Source organism: Palaemon carinicauda, chromosome 27, assembly GCF_036898095.1.
Source record: "Palaemon carinicauda isolate YSFRI2023 chromosome 27, ASM3689809v2, whole genome shotgun sequence".
In the NCBI taxonomy this organism is placed as follows: Eukaryota; Metazoa; Arthropoda; class Malacostraca; order Decapoda; family Palaemonidae; genus Palaemon; species Palaemon carinicauda.
The window spans coordinates 2,395,571-2,421,895 of record NC_090751.1 but is presented as its reverse complement, the minus strand read 5'-3'; the positions used below and the strand labels follow the sequence as shown (position 1 = coordinate 2,421,895).

At 47.4% G+C, this 26,325-nt stretch overlaps 1 protein-coding gene across 2 annotated transcripts in view; it reads left to right on the top strand.

Moving 5' to 3' along the window:
• Positions 1-2,990: 2,990 nt before the first annotated feature.
• LOC137620507 (uncharacterized) overlaps positions 2,991-26,325 on the top strand; it is a 35,557-nt gene continuing 12,222 nt past the window's right edge. For both annotated transcript variants that reach the window (XM_068350693.1, XM_068350691.1), the window contains exons 1-2: positions 2,991-3,106; positions 7,590-8,435. In XM_068350693.1, coding sequence (XP_068206794.1) covers positions 7,608-8,435 — 828 coding nt within the window. In that variant the 5' untranslated portion in view covers positions 2,991-3,106; positions 7,590-7,607. The remainder of the gene's footprint in view (positions 3,107-7,589; positions 8,436-26,325) is intronic.

Below are 26,325 nucleotides of genomic sequence, written 5' to 3'. Positions count from 1 at the left end.
TTTGGTCTTTTATTTCAAATTCCATTTCCAAATTAAGTTGAAAGGTTTTGGTTGATTATAAACCGAAATTCAGAAGGATTTCCTCGAATATAAAAGCTATGGATATCTTAGGTTTCACAACAGATACTATGAAAAGGGAAAATAATTTTGTAGTGCATGTACTACTTCGAATCCTACAAGGCCATACAGGTTCCAAGACTAGCCCATATAGCCAGAATTCATAAGGCCAATACAGTATCAACTTTTTGTGTTTACAGTTTTCCTTTTGCTCCATTACCTTCTCACTTTTTAGCCTGTTAATCTACCTCTGGTCCCACTCCAACTCATTATTATTATTACTAGCCAAGATGCAACCCTAGTTGGAAAAGCAAGATGCTGTAAGCCCAAGGGCTCTATCAGGGATAAATAACTCGCTGGGGAAAGGAAATAAACTATATGAGAAATAATGAAAAATTAAAATGAAATATTTTACAAATTAACATCAGAACAGATATTTCATATATAAACTATAGAGATTTATGTCAACCTATTCAACATAAAAACATTTTCTGTAAGTTTGAACTTCTTAAGTTCATCCTGCTGTCCAGCCTCTTTTAAATTTTACCTCATAGGTCAAATGTGTGGTTCTTCTTTTAGCTTTTACTTCAGTTCTTTTACCTTTTACGTCATAGAGCAATGGTGTGGTTCTTCCTCCAGATGCACAAGATTGATTGGCTTCTCTGAGCCATAGAGTTCAAAATTTCATTTATCCAATGTGTATTCGCTAGGCCTATGATCCAATTGTTTTAAACAAAATCAAATAAAAAAGAATCTGAGGAAGATACGATAAAAGATAAGGGTAAATTCCTAAAACAACTGTTCATCTTTATACAGTATAATCAGTTGTCTTATCAAAAAAACCTAGTATGCAAAGATAGCAACAAAAACCGATATATATATATATATATATATATATAAATATATATATATATATATATATATATATATATATATATATATATATATATATATATATATATATATATATATATATTAAGAATAGAAAATAGCTGGAAGTTTTACAAGGAGGTCATTGAACTGTATGTTCAAGTTAGAGGTAAGTTTAAAGGAAAAGTCATTCAGATATATAACTCTGGTGCTTAATTTACATTTTAACACTAATTCCAAATGTTAATATAACTAATTGTGTAGTGTCATATATATATATATATATATAGAGAGAGAGAGAGAGAGAGAGATATATATATATATATATATATATATATATATATATATATATATATATATATATATATAGAGAGAGAGAGAGAGAGAGAGAGAGAGAGAGAGAGAGAGAGAGAGAGAGAGAGAGAGAGAGAGAGAACCCACTCAAAAAGGTAAGTTCTCTTCAAGGGTAGACAAGACAGACCACAGCCACTATCACATTCTTCTTCAGTCAGGTAAACTAAGCATGAACCATCATTTAGCTTCTCTTTTATTATGATAATGATTCTATAACTATTAGTATGATCATGATACAAGCCTATATAACAATCACCTAGCCAAACAACTTTACATTGAATAAAATACTTGTAGTCATGTGTTTAAAAAAAAAAAAAAAACTTTTCTTTCATTCTGCTTCCTTTCTTCCACATTGCTGTCCATACTTTTTTTAAACAAGTAATTCTAAATACAACTTTAGGTCATCCCCAGTTATCATTTGACGTTGAAACAATACAGACAAGTGCTGATTATTACATGAAATTATATTAAATTATTAATAATTAAGAATAAATTCACAATTTAATGAAAAACTTTGATTACGTGACGTCCTATTATTCTCGCGCAAATGGTGGAACTATCAATGCCGATGGGAGTGGCAAACTAATGTCCTTAATCTAGCTTAAGGTTGAAGGATATTATGACCTATTCTGGAGGCAAGATAGTCCTGTCAATTTTATTCAAAATGAGTACCACGTATAGATGAAGGATTTGAGCTACAGAACTAAATGTGAATGTTGGTCTCGTGTTACAGAGGTAAAAGTATATACAGACCATAGTCCTACGATGCCAGATCCTATAAATAAGTCCATAAAATTTACTTTCTTCAGATGCAAATGTATTTTAATCACTGCTCAAATTTGCACATGTAAAAGTGACAATGTGATTGTGATTTACATCATAAAGAAATATTTAATCTTATATCTCTGGAGTCTGCAATGCAAAGCACTGGCCAATTGGAAGCTCTCCTAATTGGTCATTTACTTTCTTACTTTTAAGCTGAACCCTTTTAAAAGTATCCATGCAATAAGACAAAATGATGAGAATATTTGCACTGTTTTCAACTTTTAGCTATGAAATGACAATTTGTTGCAAGTAATAAAATGTGTCTTATATATATATATATATATATATATATATATATATATATATATATATATATATATATATATATATATATATATATATATATATATTCTTTTAAGTATAAACATGCTTTGCAATGCAGTTAGTCATTTGACCTTGCTCCATAAGATTTTTTTCACTCTGCAGAGAACTAGAAATAACAGAACCTTTTATCTTGAATACTGTACTGTATATGGTAAATGATTACAAGAAATCTAGGCTACAAAGAATAGTCTTAATATCAATATTATACACTTTTCTCTCGTAGACGATATCTCAGCATATAGGAAATCTGTATGTGTGGGTGCAAAACTTAAAATTATTTAGCAAAAGACATACAACTTGACCATATTGATACAATGTAAACCTATATTAGAGTTAGCCAAATAATTGATGTTAAAATGTGCGTACAATAGTACCATCTCTTAGAATAAAATTGATTGTCTAAACTAATTAAATGAACTTCTAAGAATTGTATTAATAAATAAACTAAATTACTGTTTTAACGAAAAGAATATTCCATTCTCTTACACATTGAGAGCCGTTACAGAGGCTCTATCTCGACAATACAACTAAAACATCAGACTTTGTTTACATTGAACGGTTCGAACCGTTGAAACCTTGCCCGGCCCAATCAACGTTGCGTTGTCGCTGTTTTTTTGTAACTACAAAAGAAATATCACAAACGTGACAACTTAAAATAAGGTTGGTTCTGCAAGTGGTAAGTAAAATAAAGATATGTCATGGAAAGGTAAAAACTAGTATATGACCGTATCTTATTTCATTTTGAAATGAAATGTTGAACATGCTGACATAAGTCTCTTTATAGTTTGTATTTAACAGATGTACTTTATTGTTGTTACTTATCTTTAATTATTTGATAATCTGTAATACAGTAAAACTTTACTATTGTTTTATATTAATTATTCATTAATTCTCGGGTAGTTTGCTTAATGGTTTCCTTTTCTCAGTGGGCTGTTTTTCCCTGTTAAAACCCTACTTGGGTTCGTATAGCTTCCTATTTTCCCTGCTATTACTAAGAAAGATATCCCCCTGTCCCTATAAACTACATTCACCCCCACAGCTATAATACCGCTTTTACCAATCTCTTCTTGCATATACTTAGAAAGATGAGGTAACTATAGTCAATTTTTTTAGTGAGGCAGGTTTGCACAGACTCGCTTGGGGGCCTTGTTAGCTTGGAAAAGTTTGCTGATCGCTGATTGGTTCGACAAGATAATTCTAACCAATCAGATAGCAGGAAAATTTTTCCGAGCTAGAAGGGTACTGCTGTGAGACAATGCAAATGCGCCTCATTAAAAAAAATTTAGTATAGTATATGACCGTATGTTATTTCATTTTGAAATGGGCAAGAATAGGTCGTGCATGTCTTAATACCGGTTCGCATACTTTTTAATTATAAGTTATATAAATATTATCAGGTAGACTTACTGGTATTTTTCGGTTGCACTAAATGCTTTTACACCTCCTCTCTGTGCGTATACTTAGAAAGATGAGGTAACTAATCAGTTATACTTGGTTAACCATAAAACTAGATACTCATTCGTCAACCGGCTGCTAAACACTTATTTTTGGGCTCGAGCCATGTCGTCCTGATGGAAGTTCCCTTCGGCTGCTTCCTACTGTATAATATTTCTGCGAGTTATATTACAAGAGAAATACTGTCAGGTATCACGGGGTTCCAACCCCCGGAACGACTATCCGTAGATATCGTGTATAATCAGGGACGTATCCTAAGATAACCATAGATATCTGCACCCCTAATACACTTTACCTAGTCTAATCCACTAAGTGGAAGGGTAAGTGAGGAGCCGTTACATATCATATCACCTTTCGGTGCTTCCATATGTCTCTGGCTCTTCATTCCTTTGTTCACAGCTTCACGTACCTTTTTATTCTGCAATTTATTACGCCTTTTTTTTCGGCCATTATGTCAAACTTGCTCTGTCTTTGCGAAAGCAAATCAGATATAGATAAACAGAAAGGTGAAAATAGGTCGGCAAGAACCCAAGATTGTGACTATCAAACCTTGTAATCAATCAGTTAGAGAATTATTAATTAAAAGAAGTTTAATTTCAGGGGAAATAGGGAAACATTAAGCTGTAGAAGTATAAAGAACTTGGCAAAATTATATAACAGTGTCGCCCATAAATGGCAGAAGCAAGGGACAGTGACATTGCCCAAGCAAGCAGGGCAATATCGTAGAGACTCACCATATTTACATATGATCAGTGCCCAAGCCCCTTCTCCACCCAAGCTACGACTAGGGAGGGTCAGGCAGTGGCTGCTGATGACTCAACAGGTAGACCTGTAGGCTCCCCAAACCTCCCATCCTTAGCTCACAAGGATGGTGGGGGTGTAGACACTAAAGGAACTAAGGAATTTAAGCGGGACTCGGACCCCAGTGTGGGGATCACCAGGCTGGGATGATACCAATAAGGCACGGGACGAGAAACATCTCATCTAAGATAGTATTATTATTATTATTATTATTATTATTATTATTATTACTTCCTAAGCTACAACCCTAGGTGGAAAAGCAGGATGCTATAAGCACAGGGGCTCCAATAGGGAAAATAGCCTAGTGAGGAAAGGAAAATGAAATATTTTTAGAAGAGTAACAACAACAAAATAAATACTGTATCTTCTATTTAAACTATAAAAATTTTAACAAAACAAGAGGATGAGAAATAAGATAGAATGGTGTGCTCGAGTGTACCCTCAAGCAAAAGAACTCTAACCCAAGACAGTGAAAGACCATGGTACAGTGGCTATAGCACTACCCAATACTAGAGAACAATGGTTTGATTTTGGAGTGGCCTTCTCCTAGAAGAGCTGCTTACCATAGCTACAGAGTCTCTTCTACCCTACCAAGAGGAAAGTGGCCACTAACAATTACACTGCAGTAATCCATTGAGTGAAGAAGAATTGTTTGGTAATCTTTGTTGTCAGGTGTATGAGAACAGGAGAATATGTAAAGAATAAGCCAGACTATTCAGCGTGTGTGTGTGTAGGCAAAGGGAAAATGTAAGTCTAGAATGTAGAATGAGTGGTAAATCTTCTGGCCTTTCTGCCCCTTCTTTCTCCCCCTTCTTTTGCTGGATTGGATGTTAAGTCTAGGGGAGACATGTAAATGAGCAACATACCTTACAAGTAAGTTTCATTTTGAAGTTTCTCCCCATCCTCCCAGACGAGGAGGAGGATGGCCAAATGTATGCAGCCTGTTGGGGAAGATCGCCAAATGCATGCAACCCGCCGTGGAAGATGGCCAAATGCATGCAACCCGTCTGGGAAGATCGCCAAATGCATGCAACCCGTTTGGGAAGATGGCCAAATGTATGCAACTCATCTGGGTAGATGGCCAAATGTAAGCAACCCATCTGGGAGAATGACCAAATGTATGCAACCCATCTGGAAAGATGGCCAAATGTATGTGACCTGTCTAGAAGGATGGCCAAATGTATGCAACCCGTCTGGGAAGATGGCCAAATGTATGCAACCTGTCTTGGAGGATGACCAAATGTATGCAACCTGTCTGGGAAGATGGCTAAATGTATGCAACCCATCTGGGAGGATGGCCAAATGTATACCACCCATCTGGGAGGATGGCCAAATGTATACCACTCATCTGGGAGGATGGCCAAATGTATACCACCCGTCTGGGAGGATGGCCAAATGTATGCAACCCGTCTGGGAGGATGGCCAAATGTATGCAACCCATCTGGGAGGATGGCCAAATGTATGCAACCCGTCTAGGAGGATGGCCAAATGTATGCAACCCGTCTGGGAGGATGGCCAAATGTATGCAACCCGTCTGGGAGGATGGCCAAATGTATGCAACCCGTCTGGGAGGATGGCCAAATGTATGCAACCTGTTTGGGAAGATGGCTAAATGTATGCAACCCGTCTGGGAGGATGGCCAAATGTATGCAACCCGTCTAGGAGGATGGCCAAATGTATGCCACCTGTCTGGGAAGATGGCTAAATGTATGCAACCCGTCTGGGAGGATGACCAAATGTATGCAACCCATAGTTCATAATGATCATCCATTCTGACAACTTGTGCTCCTTGGGTATAGGTTTTCCTTGACACCGTAGTCACCTAGCCTAACCTGCTGTATCTGCATAACCAGATCATTAGGAGTTTGACAGGAGTCATCCCTTTTTGTCCTGTCCAGGACCAAAGTGCTTTGACATTTCCAGAGATATTGAACTAGTCAGTTTAATTATAGGGAAATCATCCCTCCTAAAGATAAGTCTTCTATTTATACTGTAATTTCTATTTTTCTTGACTACAAACCTGAGGTATACTTCTGCCACAACCACCTCATGAGTCCCAGGCTGAAGGTCAAAGAGAGGGCTCAGTGGCCTCTTGGGTGGACAGGGCTTCCTCACCATCACGTTAAGTTTTCTGGACTACAAACCTGAGGTATACTTCTGCCACAACCACCTCATGAGTCCCAGGCTGAAGGTCAAAGAGAGGGCTCGGTGGACTCTTGGGTGGACAGGGCTTCCTCACCATCACGTTAAATTTTCTGGACTACAAACCTGAGGTATACTTCTGCCACAACCACCTCATGAGTCCCAGGCTGAAGGTCAAAGAGAGGGCTCGGTGGGCTCTCGGGTGGACAGGGCTTCCTCACCATCACGGTAAAGTTTTAATAGCCGTATCCAGCTTCCTTGAAATCATGCTTTCATTAAAGACCAAGGTTTGTATAGTTAGGAAAAATACAAATTAAAAATTTGTCATTAATATTTACTCCATACTGTATACTGTACTGTTTTTAATTTCATATTTAATTTTTAGGATGTCTAAAAGTCTAAAATACTGGATATCAATGATTCATGCTCCCAGGTTGGTTACATGATTATTAATTAGCCTGGGATAGTTTAAGTAACAAATGGTAAAATTTTTGTTTAAAAATTTTCATAGTTTCCAATTGTTGTTTGTTGAGGATATTCACGGCCATAATATGGTACAAAAGGTAAAAAGTAATTATCAGTGGGTTATGATTGGTGTGCATACATACTGTACATTATTATATTGCCATGGTCTTTCAGTTTTGTTTTACAGTAGTATTCTTTCTAGTTCTACGGATATTTTCTTGACCGTTTACTTTTCATGGATGATTAAAATTACCATATGTATGTACATACTGTATGTTTTTTCCCATTAATTGCAGATTGAGTCTTTACAAACAATGGATTTTTCAAGAAGAGTTGAATACCCAGTTATAAGCCAGGCCAAATGTTGGAGCTCAGAATTCTCTTCAAGATCGACATCTGTTTCAGATGAAAATGTTCCCATGGGCCTCGGTGAGCCTAATCCTCGCAAAAATGAAAATTCATCCAAAGTACTCGTAGATAAAACTAAGGGTAAATCACGATCTTCCAAACAGATCCACAGTCACTGCCTAAAAAATGATAAATTTTGTGTCCTGGAAGATGTGACTTCATCTATGATAAATAGTTTAGATATATTAGATATCAAAGGAAAACAGAAACTGGTACAGTATCCTTCACTTTTCTGCAAAGTATTATCCGATGGATACTTTCCTCCTATGTACCATTGTATTGGGGGTGACATACAGTATGTCCTTGGAGATTATGGAATAATAAAGATGGAGATAAAGATACCTGAAAATGAGCCCCCTATTTTTGCAATCTTTCACAAATCTTGTGTGTTTTGTATAGAAGAGCCTTTGGATGGGAATGTACCCTTAGCTGAGCAAGTGAAAATATATGGTTGTAAAAAAGTAAAGTGTTTTGTAGTAATGCTGAGAACATTTGATGAGTATATCCATAATTTGAACTCGAGAACATGGCAATGTTTGAATGAGGACTGCAGAAACATTGTAACTGGACTTAATTTATTATACGAAGCCCATGCAGTATGGAGAGGTTTTATGCGTCACCCACCCATCAAGAGGTGTGGGCATTCAAGAAAAGTTCCTGCTTGTTATGATGGTGATCCAATGAAGAAGTGTTGTCCTCGGCCTCAGTTGTCACAGCTTTTTGAAGAACTAGAGGTAAGTCAGGCAGCTGTCGCAAGTTTGTTTCTAGTTCTTTACTACAGTACTTTATCATTATGAAGGCTTAAATCTAAGGAGTACTATAGTGCTGATATTTTTACTGTATCTTGTCATATTGTAATTTTTTCCACTTTCTTTTGACTAAGGAAGTAAAATGTTTTTGAAGATAATTACTTCTAATATATTACAGTAGATAACAATAATGTATGATTAATTTTCCTAACAGAATATTACTGTATGTTCAGAATTGATGGCTAGTATTGTTTTTATGAATCTCCCCTGATCTTCATATTGCTTCTCTCTGGAGGCTTGACGAGACAATTTTAGAGTTTATCGCAATAATCAATGGCTTGTGCAAGCCACAGAGTCTTTTGTCTTTCGGTCTGTGTCTCGCCTTCGGCTTAACAACAGCCAATTACTCCAGATTGTCTGGATTTATGTTTCTTATGTGTATAGAGATGTCTTCTGTATTTGCTAATAACTGCTGTAGTGTTTAGATTGTACAAGTGAATTGTTTCTAGGCTATTATGATCAGTGTATTATGTCTTATGTTGAAGACAGTACTGTATTAGAAGTGCAGCTACATCTCTAAATTTTTGCAGAAGTCTTTCTTTGGAAAGAGTTTTGGTGGCAGCTCATTGGCATGTCAAGTCAGGTTTTGCTAAATATTATCGTAAAAAATCCATTTGTTCCGTAACCGAAATACAAACCATGCTATTTACATGGGGTATTACTTTCGGCTTAGCTGAAATGACGAGCCATTAGATTTTTAACGAGAGTTAATTACCCTCTCGCTAGCTCGCGAGGGGATAGGGGAGAGGTAGCTAGCTACCCCTCCCCCCTCACACACCATTGAACTGATTCACTTCGCTTTTGGCTCGGACGGTGGGCAGAAGTCTCTGTCCCGTCCTCGCATGGCAGCCATTAATGTTTTGTCTTTACATGTACTTAATTACTTACTTTTTCTTATACTTAATATATATGTAAACATTCTTATGTTTATGTATACATTTGAGTATAGAAATACAGTAAGTTTCCTTTTCAGTGTTGTGCTGTGTGTGTGTAGTGTACGACAACTTCTCCATGTGGTTCACAGGCCCCCACAGTGACATTTCATGGGTCGCGATCTCTCCCTTGGTTCTTCGGTCCTCCCTTCGGCTTCCGATTCTCGGGCACCGTGGGGATTCGTCATCGCTGAACTTTATTTATTATCTGTTTTCTCCGCTGTTCCTTGGTCTTTCAGCGTAGAGAACATGGGAGTTTAGTTTGACTACGGTCTCTCTCTCTCTCTCTCTCGGTCGTTCACCCTTTTATTACTACTGTACTACGTATTACGGTAGCTTCCTTCCCATTGCGGGTTGAGTTGCTACTCCGTTTATTTTGTCTCAATTATTTTTTAATCAAATCTAATTGTATTTGTTAACTTTTCAGCTTCTGTGTAGAATGCTTCCCTTTGAGGTTCATTCGTTCTTACTATTAGTGAACATTCTTAGATGAATTACATATTTATAATTGTTATAATTCTGTTTTTGTTACAGTTCTCCGCCTTCCCCCCCTTCCCGTGAGTGTCAGTGGGGGAGGAAGGGGCATTCCTGGTGCGTAATTCTTATGTTCTTTTCCCTCTGGGTTCCTCTTCGGAATTCTCCCGGGGGAATGAATGTTAACTAATTACAGTATTTATTTGTTCCCTAACCGAAATACAAACCACGCTATTTACAAAGGGTATTACTCTTAGCGAAGCTGAAATGACGAGCCAATAGTTTTTAACGAGGGTTAATTACCCCCGCGCTAGTTAGCGGGGGGTGGGGAAGGGTAGCTTGCTACCCCTCCCCCCTCCACACACCGGTGACTTGCTTCACTTCACTTTTGGCTCGGCGGTGATCAGACGTGTCTGTTCATCGCCTTCGTGACAGCCTTTAATTTTCTTCTTTTTCTTTTCAGCTTGTGTGATTGGTTGGAAGTTGACCTTCAGTTATTTTCTTTTATTCAATATGCGTACATGCCTTGGAGTTGCCGGCCGTCCTTGTGGGACTTTCATGTCGGACGTGATTACGGATCCTCACACCCTCTGCCCTCAATGTCGGGGCTGACGGTGCGACCAGGATAACATGTGCCGTGAGTGCAGGGAGTGGTCTGCCTCCCAGTGGGAGAGGTTTGGCCGTCGGCGTAAGAAGAAGTCCAAGAGAGACCGTTCTCCTCCGGGGTTAGCCTTGAAGGAGGAAGGTTCTCGGGACTCTTCTTCCGCCGCCCAAACCTCCTCCGAAGCTCCCCCTCGTCCGCCTCCTAAGGAGAGTCGTCCGAGTGGGAGCGCAGGCCCTTGTTCTGTTTCCCTACCTTCGGTGGGGGGAGAGGGCGTCGCCTCCCATAGCGAGGCGGTTCCCCCTCCTCCTCCGGGGGAGGTTATTGATAATAATGCCTTATCCAGTGATGATCTTTTACAGATTTGGTCGTCCCTGGGGCTTAAGGGCTTGCCCTCCAGGGTCGCTCTTATTGACCTTGTCTCGTTGGGGGCCGCTGTTAAACAGTCGCCGGTGGTAGCGGAGGTAGACCCTCTGTCTATTGTCGACGTCGTGGTGACAGAGGCCTCCGACGTGGCTGGGCCTTCCGACGCAGGTGCTGTTGCTGGTGATGGTGCTCTAGGCTCTCCTCCTCCTTCCGTGCATCCTTCGAAGGGGGAAGTGAGTCCTTCGGTCTCGACTGCTGCCCAGCTTCCTTCTGAGGGAAGTGTTTTGACGGAGACTCCCCTTCGGAGGACCGATGGTCCCGACGATCTCCCCCGAGGCCGCCTCCACCGTAAGGCTCACCGCCCTCTACGCCACAAGGGTCTCCCTTCCCCTTACAGGGGGACTAAGAGGCGCCTTTTTGGGTCTTCGTCCTCCGGGGGGGACTCTCCTCGTCAGCCTCAACCGACTGCTCCGCCCTCCTTGAACCTCTGCAGACCGCTCACCATCTCCTGCCGGATCTTCGCCTTCTGGAGAACTCGTCACCCGACGGGCAACGGTCCCTTCGGGGCTAAGGGATTCTTCCCTTACGTGAGCAGGGCTAGCGCACAAGCGCTCTCCTGCTCGCCAGCAATCTCCTGCTCGTCGACGATCTCCTGCTCGCCAAGACTCTCCTGCTCGCCGACGCTCACCTGCTCGTCGGCTCTCTCCTGATGTTCGCCCCCCTCGCCAGCGCTCTCCTGCTCGTCAGCTCTCTTCCGAGCGTCAGCGCTCACTTGAGGACCATCGCCCTGCGGTCTCTGACCACCCTTTAGTTCCTGCTGAACTCCCTGCTCACCATCCACCTGGTCCTGTGGCTACGCATCGTGCTGCGCGTGTGTCAGAAACACATGTTCGCCAACGCGCCAGCGATCTTCCCGTTCCTGCTCGTGAACGCGCCGCACCACCTGTCCTCTCACAGGACACGCGTCGACCTTCTGCTCGCCAGCGATCACCAGCTCGTCAGCGATCACCTACACATGCTGCTCGCCATCGCACGACCCTGCATGATCGTCCGCTTACGCATGCTGCTCCTCATCGCACTACCCTGAACGATCGCCCTCCTGCGGATGCTGATCACCATCGCACCCTTTCACGCGACCATTCACCTGCGCATGCTGCTCGCCATCGCACAACCCTGCACGATCGCCCGCTTACGCATGCTGCTCCTCATCGCACAACCCTGAACGATCGCCCTCCTGCGGATGCTGATCACCATCGCACCCTTTCACGCGATCATTCACCTGCGCATGCTGTTCGCCATCGCACAACCCTGCACGATCGCCCGCTTACGCATGCTGCTCCTCATCGCACAACCCTGAACGATCGCCCTCCTGCGGATGCTGATCACCATCGCACCCTTTCACGCGATCATTCACCTGCGCATGCTGCTCGCCATCGCACAACCCTGCACGATCGCCCGCTTACGCATGCTGCTCCTCATCGCACAACCCTGAACGACCGCCCTCTTGCGGATGCTGATCACCATCGCACCCTATCACGCGATCATTCACCTACACATGCTGCTCGCCATCGCTTACCATCATGCGGTCATTATCGCCAGCGATCTTCTTCACCTACGCGGCAGCACGATCCCTTGCCGTCGCGCCATCGCTTGCGTTCGTCGCCTCGGACACGTGTTCATTTACCTGCCCACCCTCACGCCCACTCGCCTGCGCGCCCACGCGATCGCTCGCCTGCGCGCCCGCGCGACCGCTCGCCTGCGCGCCCGCGCAATCACCCGCGCGACCATTCGCCTTTGCGCGACCGTTCGCCCTCGCCCGACCATAGTTCGCGCCGAATTCCACAGCCGGTGGTAGCAGCAGGGACGCGTGCTCCTAGACGGCACTCGGGACCACCTCCATCCAAGCACAGGTTGGTATTGCAGGACGAAGACAGGTCAGTACAGCATTCTTCCCCACCTTCTTTTCAGGCAGGTACCGTCGTGTCCACTCCGAAGGATCGCCCGATCCCTTTCACCTTAGCGAGGATTTCGGACTCTGTGTCCTTTGAGCAGCAGACTTGGTTTGGTCCGCTGGCACGGGCGTTAGTGAGGGTTATGAAACCAGCACTCGCCGGCCAGGGTAACAAACCAGCGGCTGTCTCTCCTACGCTGAAGAGAAAGAGAGGAGTGGACTTCGTGGTGACTTCCCCCAGGGCGAAGTTGGTTCCCAAGAGGTCGGTTTCGAGGGTCCCCTCTCCTGCACGAGTACTCTCTCCTTCTCCCGTGGACGAGGCCTTTCCGTCCTCAGGTGAGTCCAGTGGGGCAGTAGTCTTCCCCTCGGCACCTGGGGTGGAGACTTCGCTTCAGGCAGGAGAATCGTCTCGTGAGGAAGGGGCCCCTCGAACCTCGTTGTTGGGATCCTGTATCCCTCCCAGGAGGGAACCCAAGGATTCCAAGACCATCCCTAAATCCTCTGCAAGGATTTGTCAGGAACCCACGACTACCCAGGGGAATGTCCACGTATCACCCCAGGAAGAGATTCCTGGGGCAGGAGACTTAGCTGCCAGCCCGCAGGGAGGAGAACAGCAAGAGTCCGAACATGCCTTCTGGCAGGTCCTAAGCCTGATAAGGCAACTTAACAGTCTTACGGATCCAGTCATCCCCCCCCCGTGAAGGCAAAGACACGATTCTGGATGAAGTGTTTGACGTTCGGAAGGCCCCTAAGACCAGTGCAGCTCTGCCCTGGTCTCGGGGGCTGAAGAGTGCCAGAGCTAGGGCCAATGCTCAGCTCGCACTTCTTGCCTCCTCCAGTCGTTCCACTGCCGGGAACAAACTCATCCCTCCTCCTCGCCTTCAGCAGAGGAGGTATTTCGAGATCCTGGGTGAGCACAACCTCGCTCTTCCTCTCCATCACTCTGTGGAGGAGCTGGCGAAGGGAGTTCCCTTGGAGAAACTCTCTGCCCGGCAGGTGTCGTTCTCGGCGGCAGAGATCCTTAACCACGAGAAGGTCGCTAAGTGTGCCATGCAGGCCACTTCGTGGCTGGACTTCTGGTTAGGATCTCTGGGCATCCTATTGCGATCGGAGGACTTGTCCAAGGAGACCAATAGGAAGGCCCTAGAGACCTTCTTGCTCTCGGGCACCCGCTCCATCGAGTTTTTGGCGCACCAGGTTACCACCCTGTGGGCCAACTCGGTGTTGAAGCGTCGCGATGCTGTGTCCGAGAGATTCCATCCGAAGGTCCTCGCCGTAGATGTGTGTAGGCTATGACATGCCTCCCTCCTGGGGGAGAGCCTGTTTGAGCCTCAAGACTTGGAGCGAACGGCTGAGAGGTGGAGGAAATCCAGCACGGACTCCCTCCTCCACAGGGCCCTTACAACTCGGCCCTATAAGCCTCCAGCCCCGCCACAACAGCAGCAACAGCCTCGTAAGGCTCCCAAACAGGCACCGGCAGCTAAGAAAGTGGTGTCTAAGCCCCAGCCCTTTCCAGCCAAGGTCAAGAGGGGCGGTAAGTCCTCCAGGGGAGGCAAGACTTCTAGGGGTGGCGGCCGCGGCCGCAAGCCCTAGGGGTGGCAGTCCCCCTGCGTGTCCACCTGTGGGGGGATGCCTTCAGCGTTGCGTCCGCAGGTGGCAACATCACGGGGCCGATGCTTGGACGGTCTCAGTGATCGGCCAAGGTTATCGCGTCCCGTTCACGTCATCTCAACCTCCCCTGACAGCGAATCCAGTGTCGTTGAGCTCCCATGCCATGGGATCGGCAAAGGGGCTGGCCCTTCAGGCCGAAGTCGAGACCATGTTCGAGAAGGGTGCTCTCCAGGAGGTCGTGGACGGCTCTCCAGGCTTCTTCAGTCGACTCTTTCTTGTAAAGAAGGCTACTGGAGGCTGGAGACCCGTCATCGATCTCTCGGCTCTGAACAGGTTTGTCGAACAAACCCGGTTCAGCATGGAGACAGCAGACACGGTCAGACTTGCGGTGAGACCACAAGACTTCATGTGTACACTGGATCTAAAGGATGCGTACTTCCAGATCCCAATCCATCCGTCTTCCAGGAAGTACCTGAGATTCTGCCTAGACAACAAGATCTACCAGTTCAAGGTGCTGTGTTTCGGTCTCTCCACAGCTCCTCAGGTGTTCACCAGAGTGTTCACCCTGATTTCGACTTGGGCGCACAGGAACGGCATTCGTCTCCTTCGTTACCTAGACGATTGGCTGATCCTAGCAGACTCGGAGTCGACCCTTCTTCGACACCGAGACAGGCTTCTAGATCTTTGCCAGGATCTGGGGATCGTGGTAAACCTCGAGAAGTCCTCTCTGCAGCCGTCCCAACGACTGGTTTATCTAGGCATGCTAATAGACACCAATCTCCACAAAGCCTTTCCATCAGACGACCGGATAGCAAGGCTGAGGAGGGTGGCGGAACCTTTCCTCAGGCGAAAAGAACTCCCCGCCCAATCGTGGTTGCGTCTCTTAGGCCACCTATCCTCCCTGGCCCGTCTGGTTCCAAACAGCCGCCTCAGGATGAGATCCCTTCAATGGCGGCTCAAGTCCCGGTGGAATCAAGGATTCGATTCCCCGGACATTCTGATCCCAATGGGGTCTCTGGAACAGACGGACTTGCGGTGGTGGCTGGCCGACGAGAACCTGCGAAAGGGAGTGAGTCTTCTCGTCCTCCCCCCGGAATTGAATCTGTTTTCGGACGCGTCAAAAGAAGGGTGGGGGGCGCACGTTCTGAACCAGAGGGCCTCAGGCCTTTGGTCAGAATCAGAAAAGTGCCTACACATCAACCTGCTAGAATTGAAGGCCGTCTTTCTGGCCCTTCAACAGTTCCAACGGTTCCTGGCGGGTCACTCCGTGGTGGTGATGAGCGACAACACCACGGTAGTGGCTTATATCAACAAGCAGGGAGGCACTTTTTCGCAACAGCTATCCCATCTTGCAGTAGAGACTCTGAGGTTGACCGAAACCCACTCGATAACACTATCAGCTCGCTTCATTCCTGGCAAGAGGAATATGCTCGCCGACAGTCTGAGCAGGGCTTCGCAGATAGTGAGTACCGAGTGGTCTTTGGATCCTCAGATAGCCAACAAAGTCCTGACTTTGTGGGGTTCCCCGACGGTGGACTTGTTCGCGACAGCCTTGAACTTCAAGCTGCCCCTGTACTGCTCACCAGTCCCGGACCCCAAGGCACTCTGGCAAGATGCTTTCCAGCAACGGTGGGACAACATCGACGTGTACGCCTTCCCACCATTCTGTCTGATGAGAAGGGTGCTCAACAGGACCAGACTATCGGTCAACTGTTCCATGACTCTAGTAGCCCTGCTATGGCATCACGCGGAATGGTTTCCGGATCTTCTGCAACTCCTGACGGAACTCCCAAGGGAGCTTCCTCCACGACACGAGCTTCTCAGACAACCCCACTCCGGTGTCCCTCACAGGGCCGTAGCCTCGCTTCGGCTTCACGCCTGGAGACTATCCAGCGTCTCCTCGCGGAGAGAGGCTTTTCGCAACAGGTTGCGGAGAGAATGTCTCGGCACCTGCGAAGGTCCTCTGAGGGAGTCTACCAAGCGAAGTGGAGAGTCTTTTGTGGTTGGTGTCGTGGAAGGGGTATCTCTCCACTCGATGCCACTATTCCAGCAATAGCGGACTTCCTTGTGTATCTGCGAGAAGAAATGCGCCTTTCTGTCTCGGCAGTGAAAGGCTATCGCTCAGCCTTAAGCTTGGCCTTCAGATTGAAGGGCGTGGATATTTCTTCATCGCTAGAACTCTCGTTACTCATACGTAGCTATGAGCTTACCTGCCCCCAGTCGGAAGTGAGACCCCCTCCTTGGAACGTGGTTCGAGTCCTCAGGTCTCTCAAGAGACCTCCCTTCGAGCCATTACGCCAGGCCTCCGATCGCCACCTATCTTGGAAGACGGTTTTCCTACTCGCCTTGGCCTCGGCCAAGCGAGTTAGTGAACTTCATGGTCTCTCGTACGACATCGCCCATTCAAGGGGATGGGGGGAGGTAACGTTCAGGTTCGTCCCTGAGTTTGTGGCCAAGACTCAGAATCCTGGAGTGCCGGATCCTCGGTTCGACTCTTTCAGGATCGCGAGTCTCCGTTCTGTAACAAACGACCCAGACCAGCTGCTACTATGCCCAGTGAGGTGTCTGAGGTACTACTTGAAGAGAACGGCTGCAGTCTGTCCTTATGTGCGAGCTTTGTTTGTGAGCACAGGCAGGACAAAGAGGAGGGTCACCAGGAACACCATCTCTGCTTGGATTCGAAGGGTTATCCACCATGCCCTGAATCCTGACCCTCCTCCGTCACGTCGCCCTCGGGCCCACGATGTCAGGGGTATTGCTACTTCCCTGGCCTTCAAGAGAAACTTCTCTGTGACGCAGGTACTTCAAGCTGGGGTCTGGAAGTGTCAAACGACCTTCACAGCCCACTACCTGCAAGACGTGACCCACAGGAGCCTCGATACGTTCTCTATCGGCCCTGTGGTGGCTGCACAACAGCTGGTCTAACCTCAGGCTCCTTTTTGGACAAGTAGCAGTAGGTTGAGGGCGTAGTTACCCGGTCGTAGTCTGTGTGAATGAAAGAGTATGTCTGACCCTTACTTCTTTCTTCATTCTCCCCTCTCTTGGGGAAGCAGCATCCTGGTCCTCGCATAGCTGACCTCGACCTCTGCAGGTAACCCATGCTTCTTTGTGCTCCTAGTATTAAGCTTAATACTGTTGCGTCTCCCATACCCTGACGAGGTGGTATGGGGAACGTCCTATCCTAGAATTCCTATCTGAAGGTCTCAAGGTCAACTTCATAGGACGAGTCACACTCTCCTCCTCACACTACTTATGTAGGCCACTCGTTCCTAGCGATGCTAGGAACCTGTGAGGTACAGGGGCTCCCTCTCTCTAGTGCTGCTCACTGAGGGATCGAGCCCCCGGGCAAGCCGAAGTCAGTAAGGCTGGGGACTTTCCACCCTTCCTAAGGGGTAAGTCACCCTTTGTAAATAGCGTGGTTTGTATTTCGGTTACGGAACAAATGACAAATTCGAAGATAATTTGTATTTTTCCTAACCATACAAACCTTAGCTATTTACACATATGTGCCCGCCATCCCTGACCCCCAAGTCAAGTCCTACCTCTAAGTGAAGTGAAGCAAGTCACCGGTGTGTGGAGGGGGGAGGGGTAACAAGCTACCCTTCCCCACGCCCCCGCTAACTAGTGCGGGAGTAATTAACCCTCGTTAAAAACTATTGGCTCGTCATTTCAGCTTCGCTAAGAGTAATACCCTTTGTAAATAGCTAAGGTTTGTATGGTTAGGAAAAATACAAATTATCTTCGAATTTGTCATTTTATTTTCACAGTTAACTATCTAGTTTTTCGTTTGCTTAATGGGCCAACGAAGCAGAGCTGTCCTGTTTAGGCCTGGGGAGTCTGCTGTTGCCGCCTCCTCTCTAGGACTTCGTCATTGGCGTGTTCCCTTCTCCTAGAAGTTCTCCCGTGACAACTATCAGCTCCTTAGTTCATTTAGAACGCTCAGGAGGTTCGCCTCCATGGGTGGGTAACTTCCCTTCCTAGGGAGGTTCCCTTCCCAGTTATGAGTTTTTTCCCCTTCAGGGGGGGCAACTTCTCTTACCTTAATAATTCCTGGTTGGTTTTTCCTGGTCCTCGGGCGGTTATGCTCTTGGCGCTGAGCGACCGCTTTTGTATCCATGCTCAAGGGGCTGAGTGGTTGCAAGGCCGGACCATGGAATTCGTGCGATTAGGCTCTTGGTGCTGAGCGGTCGCACTTGCAGCTACGCTTAAGGGGCTGAGCAGCTGCAGGAGCGCCTCTTCGGAGGGTTGCTCTTTATGGTCAGCTTGCTGATCCAACAGCCCTAAGGGGTGCCTTCATCAGTTCTTCTTGTCTCTTCTACGAAGTGTTCACCTCTCTCGTTCGCGAGAGAGGACACTCATAGAGACTCCTCTTCGGAGGACTCCCGCTGTTGTTGCTGATGTTGCTGAAGGCTAAGTTCCCCCCTCCGAACATCCTTCGAGGGGGCAGCTGAGTCCAACGGTCTCTCTTGCGAGTGTCTCTCCCCCTCGGGGGAGTTCACTAACAGAGACTCCTCTTCGGAGGACTGATGGTACTCCTGTCTGTGGTCGTCTTCATCTTCAGCCGCAGAGGATCCTCCTCGACGAGAACAGACCGTTGCTGCTGCTTCGCTAGACCTGTCGGCAGATCGTTCGCGATCTCCAACACCTACCAGATCTTCTTGTCTTCCTTCTCCGTTCCTGGACACAGAAGCGCAGTGGGCGCCACTCCACCCCGTTTTCCAACGGGCACCGGTCCCTTCGGGACAAAGGGCTTATCTCACAATGTGAGTAAGTCCCTTTAGTACCAGGTTTTTACCTGTGCACCTCGTTCCCAGTACTGTACTGTAGTTCGCAAATGCTCTCCTGCTGTGGACCAGTCTTCTGCTGAATCAACACTTCAGCGACCTCCTGTAGCTGAGTCTCGCCGTAGATCTCCTGATCGCCAACTCTTCTGAGACCTTCTGTGCGGCTACGCGCCACGTGCACCAACGGTCTCCTGAACGCCCAAGATCGCCTGCTCGCCAGCGCACGTCTGCGCGCCCTTTCCTGATGTGCGCAATGCATGCCAACGTTCGCCCATGCGCCCATGATCTCCGGATATGGGCGCAGGCAAGGAGATTATTCCTTCGCCTCCTCGCCGTTGATCTCTCTGGTTCTGCACCCTCGCTGATGTCGTCTGCCCGCGCAACTACGCGCCTACGATCTCCCCGGTTCCTGCCTCGTCGCGTGCAGTTCAAGAGGTTCCTATGCTAGCGCAAAGGCGCTCACAGGTTCCTCTGGACTTGCAGCGCCCTTCTGGAGATTCGCGCCCACGCGCGGTTCCTGTTCCAGCGTTCGCCAACGCGTCAGCACGCTTTCGCATCACAGCGCGCTGCCAGGAGGCGCCTAAGCTAGCGCACGGGCGCTCACAGGCACCTCAGGGCTTTCCTTGCGCGCCAGCGATCTCCTAAGCGCCCGCGCGATTCTTCGCCTGCGCGCAAGTGTTTTTCAACGCGCCAACGCTCCCACGCTTTAATCGTCATAGGACTCCTACGCGCCCACGCGTTATCTCTCCTGTTCGCGATCGGTCGCAACGCGCCATCGCTCGCCAACGCGCCATCGCTCGCCAACGCGCCATCGCTCGCCAACGCGCCATCGCTCGCCAACGCGCCATCGCTCGCCAACGCGCCATCGCTCGCCAACGCGCCATCGCTCGCCAATGCGCCATCACTCGCCAATGCGCCTTCGCCCGCCTACGACCCATCGCTCGTCAACGCGCCATCGGTCTCCCGGCCGTCTGTGCTCACCCTTGCAACCGCGCACCCATGTTCGCCCGCGCGTAAACCAACTATTTTCCATCGCGCGAGTGCCAGCGCGTTTTCGTCCGCGATTCCCGTCGGGTTTCGCAACACGGGCAACCTGGCAAGTCTCCTGGAGCGCGTACTTCCAGATCATTGTCGTCACGATCTCCGCCCGTAGACGCAGAACAGCGCATGTGCAGGAGCAGGAAGAAGCTTCAGAAAGGTCTGGGCTACATTCTTCTCCTTCTTTTCAGGCAAGCCCCATCATCTCTACTCCTCAGGATCACCTGATCCCTCCCCTCCAGCGGGGTCGCTGACACTCCGTCTGTCAGCCGTCAGCAGAGGAGGTACAGTACTTCAAGATTATGGGGAAGCCTGGTTTAGCTCTGCCCCTCCACCATTCCGAGGAACGGCTTCCAGGGAAATTTCTCTCAGGAAACTCTCCGCCCGACAGGCGACTTTCTCGGCTTCGGAGATCTTGAGCCTGGTGATGGCCGCAAAGTGTGCCATGCAGGCCACTTCGAGGCTGGTCGTCTGGCTTGGATCTCTGGGCATCCTGTTGTTCCGAGGACTTGTCCAAGGAGAGCACCAGGAAGACCATGGAAACTTTCCTCCTCCCGGGCACGAGCACCATCGATTCCCGGCTCACCAAGTTTCGAACTTGTGGGCAAACTCGATATTGAAGCATTGAGATGCAGTGACCGAGAGGTTCTTCTCGATAGTCCCAACCGTGAATATCGGCAAGCTCAGACACTCTTCCATCCTTGGAAAGAGCTTGTTTGAGCCCAAGGACGTGGGACGGACAGCTGAGAGGTAGAGGGAATCGAATCTCGATTCGCCCCTCCAAGGCGCTTACATCTGGACCCTACAAGCCTCCAGCACCTCAACATCAATAGCCTTGCGGCTTAGGACATTGGAACCGGCTCCGGCGGCATAGACAACGGTATCTAAACAGCAGCCCCCTCCTGTCAGGGACAAGAAGGACAGGAAGTCCTCCTGGGGAGACAATAATCTTAGAGGGAGCGGCCGAGGCCGAAAACACTAGGATTGGCAACCCCCCTGCCCCCAATGGGGGGATACCTAAAGTTGCGCGTTCAGGTGGCAGAAACTCGGAGCCGATTCCTGCACGATCTCCGTGATCAGCCAAGGATATCGCGTCCCGTTCATAACATCTCTTCCTCCCCTGACAGCGAATCCAGTGTCGCTGAGCCCCTATGCCATTGGATCGGCAAAGGGGCTAGCCCTTTGGGCAGAATTCAAGACCATGCTCTAGAAAGATGCTCTCCATAAGGTCGTTGACGGCTCCCCCCGGCTTCTTCATTCAACTTTTTCTTGTAAAGAAGGCGTCTGAAGGCTGGAGACCCGTCATCAGCTCTGAACAAGTTTGTCGAACAAACTTCGTTCAGCGTGGAACAGCAGAGTCGTTCAGACTTGCAGTGAGACCACAAGTCTTCAGGTGCACACTGGATCTGAACGACGGGTACTTCCAGATCCCGGTCCATCCGTCTTCCAGGAAGTACTTGGAATTCAGCCTAGACAACAAGGGCTTCCAGTTCAAGGTGCTGTGTTTCGATCTCTCCACAGCACCGCAGGTGTTCAGAATGTTCACCCTGATATCTTCGTGGCCACACGGGATCGGCATCCGTCCCCTTCGCTATCTGGATGACTGGCTAACCCCGCCAGTCTCGGAATCGACCCTTCTTCGACACCGAGGCAAGCCTCTGGGACTTTGCCAAGATCTAGGGATCATGGTAAATCTCGAGAAGTCTTCTCTGCTTCCATCCCAACAACTGGGATATTTAGACATGATTTTAGACACCAATCTCCACAAGCCTTCCCATCAGTCGACAGGATAGCAAGGCTGAGGAGAGGCGCAGAACCTTTCCTCAGACGAGGAGAGCTTCCAACCCAATCTTGGTTACGTCTCCTAGGTCACCTTTTCCTCCCTGACCCGTCTAGTTCCAAACGGCCGCCTCAGGATGAGATCCCTGCAACGGCGGCTCAAGTCCCGGTGGAATCAAGGCAACGATTCCCCGGACACTCTGGTCCCTTGGGACCTGCGGAACGAATGGACCCACAGTGGTGGTTGTCCTACGGGAACCTTTGAAAGGGAGTGGATCTTCGTGTCCTTCCCCCGCATTTGATGCTGTTCTCGGACGCGGCAAAGAAGGGGGGGGGGAGCGCGTTCTGAACCAAAGGATCTTAGGCCTATGGTCAGAATCAGGAAGGTACCTCCACATCAGTGTGCTAGGAACGAAGGCCGTATATCTAGCCCTTCAACAGTTCCAACAACTCTGGCGGGTCACTCCGTGAGCGACAACACCACGGTAGTGGCTTATTTCAACAAGCAGAGAGGTACCTTTTCATAACAGCTTTCCCATCTTGCAGTAGAGGTACTGAGATGAACCGTTTCCACTCAATACCACTATCGGCTCGCTTCATTCCGGGCAAGGAATGTGCTCTCCGACAGTCTGAGCAGAGCCTCGCAGATAGTGAGTGCTGAGTGGTCTTGGGGACCCCTAGTAGCCAGCAAAGTCCTGACTTTGTGGTCCTGTTCGCGACAGCCTTGAACTTCAAGCTGCCGCTGTACTACTCCCCAGTCCCACACCCCAAGGCGCTCTGGCAAGATGCCTTCCTTCAACGGTGGGACAACATCGACGTTTACGCCTTCCCACCGTTCTGTCTGGTGAGTAAAGTGCTCAACAAGACCAGACTATCGGTCAACCTGTCGATGACTCTGATAGCTCCGCTACGGCATCATGCAGAGTGGTTCCCTGACCTTCTGCATCCCCTGACGGGACTCCCGAGAGAGTTTCCCCCACGACACGAGCTACTCAAGCAACCACACTGCAACATCTGCCACAGAGCCGTAGCATCGCTTCGGCTTCACACCTGGAGACTATCCAGCATTCCCTCACAGAACGAGGCGTTCCGCAACAAGTTGCGGAGCGGATGTCTCGACACCTGCGAAAGTCATCCGCAGGGGTCTACCAGGCGAAGTGGAGAGTCTTCTGTGGTTGGTGTCGTGGGAGAGGTATCTCTCCCCTTGATGCCACTTTTCCAGCAATAGCGGAATTATTGTATACCTGCGGGAGGGAATGCGCCTTTTGCTCTCGGCGGTGAAAGCCTATCGCTCAGCCTTAAGCCTAGCCTGCAGGCTGAAAGGAATAGACATTTCCTCCTCGCTGGTTCTTTCTTCGCTCATACGGAGCTACGAACTTACCTGGCCCCAGTCAGAAGTGAGACCTCCTCCATGGAACATGGTTCGGGTTCTTAGGGCTCTCAGGAGACCTCCTTGCGAACCATTACGCCAGGCTTCTGATCGTCACCTGACTTGGAAGACGGTGCTCCTGCTCGCTCTGGCCTCGGCTAAGTGTGCCAGCGATCTTCATGGTCTCTCGTACGTCGTCGCCCATTCAAGAGAAGAGGGGGAGGTAACGTTCAGGTTCGTCCCTGAGTTGGTTACTAGTCTCAAAATCTTGGAGCCCGGACCCTCGGTTCGACTCCTTCAGGATTTCGAGTCTCTGTTCTGTCACAGATGACCCAGACCATCTCCTTCTATGCCCAGTAAGGAGTCGGAGGTGTTATCTTAAGAACAGCTGGAGTTCGTCCTCACGTGCAAGCCCTGTTTGGGAGCACAGGAAGGACGGAGAGGAGGGTCACCAAGAATACCTTTTCAGCCTGGATTCGAAGGCTCATCCATCACGCCCTGAATCCAGACCCTCCTCCGTCACGTTGCCTTAGGGCACACGACGCCAGAGGCATTGCTACGTCCCTGGCCTTCAAGAGTTACTACTCTGTGACGCAGGTGCTACAAGCTGGAGTCTGGAAGCGTCAAACGACCTTCACAGCCCACTACCTGCAGGACGTGACCCACAGGAGCTTCGATACGTTTTCTATCGGCCCTGTGGTGGCTACACAACAGCTGGTCTAAACCTCAGGCTCCTTAATGGACAGGTAGCAGAAGGTTGAGGGCATTGTTACCCAGTTTTAGACTGCATGAATGAAAGAAGTACTGTATGTCTGGCCCTTACTTCTTCCTTCATCCTCCCCTCTCTTGGGGAAAGCAGAATCCAGGGATCTCTGCATAGCTGACCTCAAACCTCTGCAGGTAAACCATGCTTCCTTGTGTTCCTAGTATTAAGATAATACTGTCGTGTCCCCCATACCCTGACGACGTGGTATTGGGAACGTCCTAGCCTAGAATTCCATCTAAGGGACTTCAGGTCAACTTCCTAATGACAAGTCACTCTTCGTCCCTCCACACACGAGCGTATGTAGGCCGCACGTTCCTTGCGGAGCAAGGAACTTGCGAGGTGCAGGGACCCTTTTTCTCGAGTGCTGCTCACTCGGATTCTGAGCCCCCGGGCAAAACCAAAGCCAGTAAGGCTGGGACTTTCCATTCTTCCTAAGGGGTAAGTCACCCTTTGTAAATAGCGTGGTTTGTATTTCGGTTACGGAACAAATGACAAATTCGGAGATAATTTGTATTTTTCCTAACCATACAAACCTTAGCTATTTACACATATTTGCCCGCCAGCCCTGTCCCCCAAGCCAAGTCCTACCTCTAAGCGAAGTGAATCAGTTCACCGGTGTGTGAGGGGGGAGGGGTAGCTAGCTACCTCTCCCCTACCCACTCGCTAGCTAGCGAGAGGGTAGTTAACCCTCGTTAAAAATCTAATGGCTCGTCATTTCAGCTACGCCGAAAGTAATACCCCGTGTAAATAGCTAAGGTTTGTATGGTTAGGAAAAATACAAATTATCTCCGAATTTGTCATGTTTGGTTATCAAGATTACTTGATTTTAGGTCTTATAGTAGCTGCTGGTAATGTGGTGAAATACCATTTATTTGTGTTTACCTGACTTCTATTCTCAATTTAAAAACTAGTTTAAGTTACATAGTTTTAGGGTTTATAGACAAGTAATTAGAAAACAGTCTGGAGTCCGGTATTTCAAATTTTAATATTTTATTTATATTGTATAGTACAGTATTTTGAAATGGTTTGTTACCAATAATCTAGACTAATTAATTTTATTATTTTAAAAGTGTGGGAGTTAGCAATATGAGCATCAAGAGAGGTTCATAGAAATAAAAAAAAAATTTATTATAAGCTTTGTTATTTCTATAGCCTCCTGATGTTCATATACCGTACAGTACATGCCCACCCTACTCCCCACTGACTTCGATATCAAGAGAATAGGGAGTAGTTTTGACTTCGAGACTGAAAAACAGACTCTGTAGCTTGTACAATTCATTTATTATTGCAATTAATTGCTAAATTATCTCAATAGGTATAAGTCTATTAAAAGACGGGAAATTTTTTAGTTTAGTGGTAAGTATTGATAAGAATGACCTTCAAGAGAGAGACAATGTGTACATCAAGTGCATATAGCAATACAGTATCTAACAAATTTATCATTTAAAATCTTTTTTTGCCCATAAGCATTGTAATTTGTGGCTTCTTTTATTAAGGGTGTTTATGACCAATCCAGCCTTTATCAGCTTTTGTCAGGGATATGTTGCTATTTTGAGTGCTTCATGCATCATTAATTGGAATTAAACTAATTCCTCACCTGACTAATGTCTTATAGTGTTTCATTGAATTATTTTGTGGCCTCTGCAACCAAATACAGTCATGTAATCTGGGAAATTCATAGTAATTGTGAAATGAGGTGTTATTCAATAGGTGTTGCATGGTAGCCTGAGATGAAGAGTTGCTCCCTCAGCTAAACAATAGATTTGTGGGAATATTATATATGAATTAAATAAAAGTAATGGGGATTTTTTTGCATGAAAAGGGAGTATTGAAAGAAAAGGTAAAACCAAGTGTCTCAAATATGAGAGAACTGTTTATAAAATGGACAGATGATGCCAGTTCTTCAAAAGCTGGAGCATCATTAGTATCACTTGTGTAGATTTGTCTTTACATCTAAATCCTAGTCACTACATCTTTTAAGAAGACTGAGGGGTGGGATTCTTTGGGAATGTCTGATAATGGTCATCAAGATTAAAATTTACTGCTCCAGTTCTTCGCCACATGTGAAGAACCTGCGCTGAATAGATACACAATACTTGAAGGTACAGAAGGGGATATGGACTGGAAAAGATTGTGCAACAGCT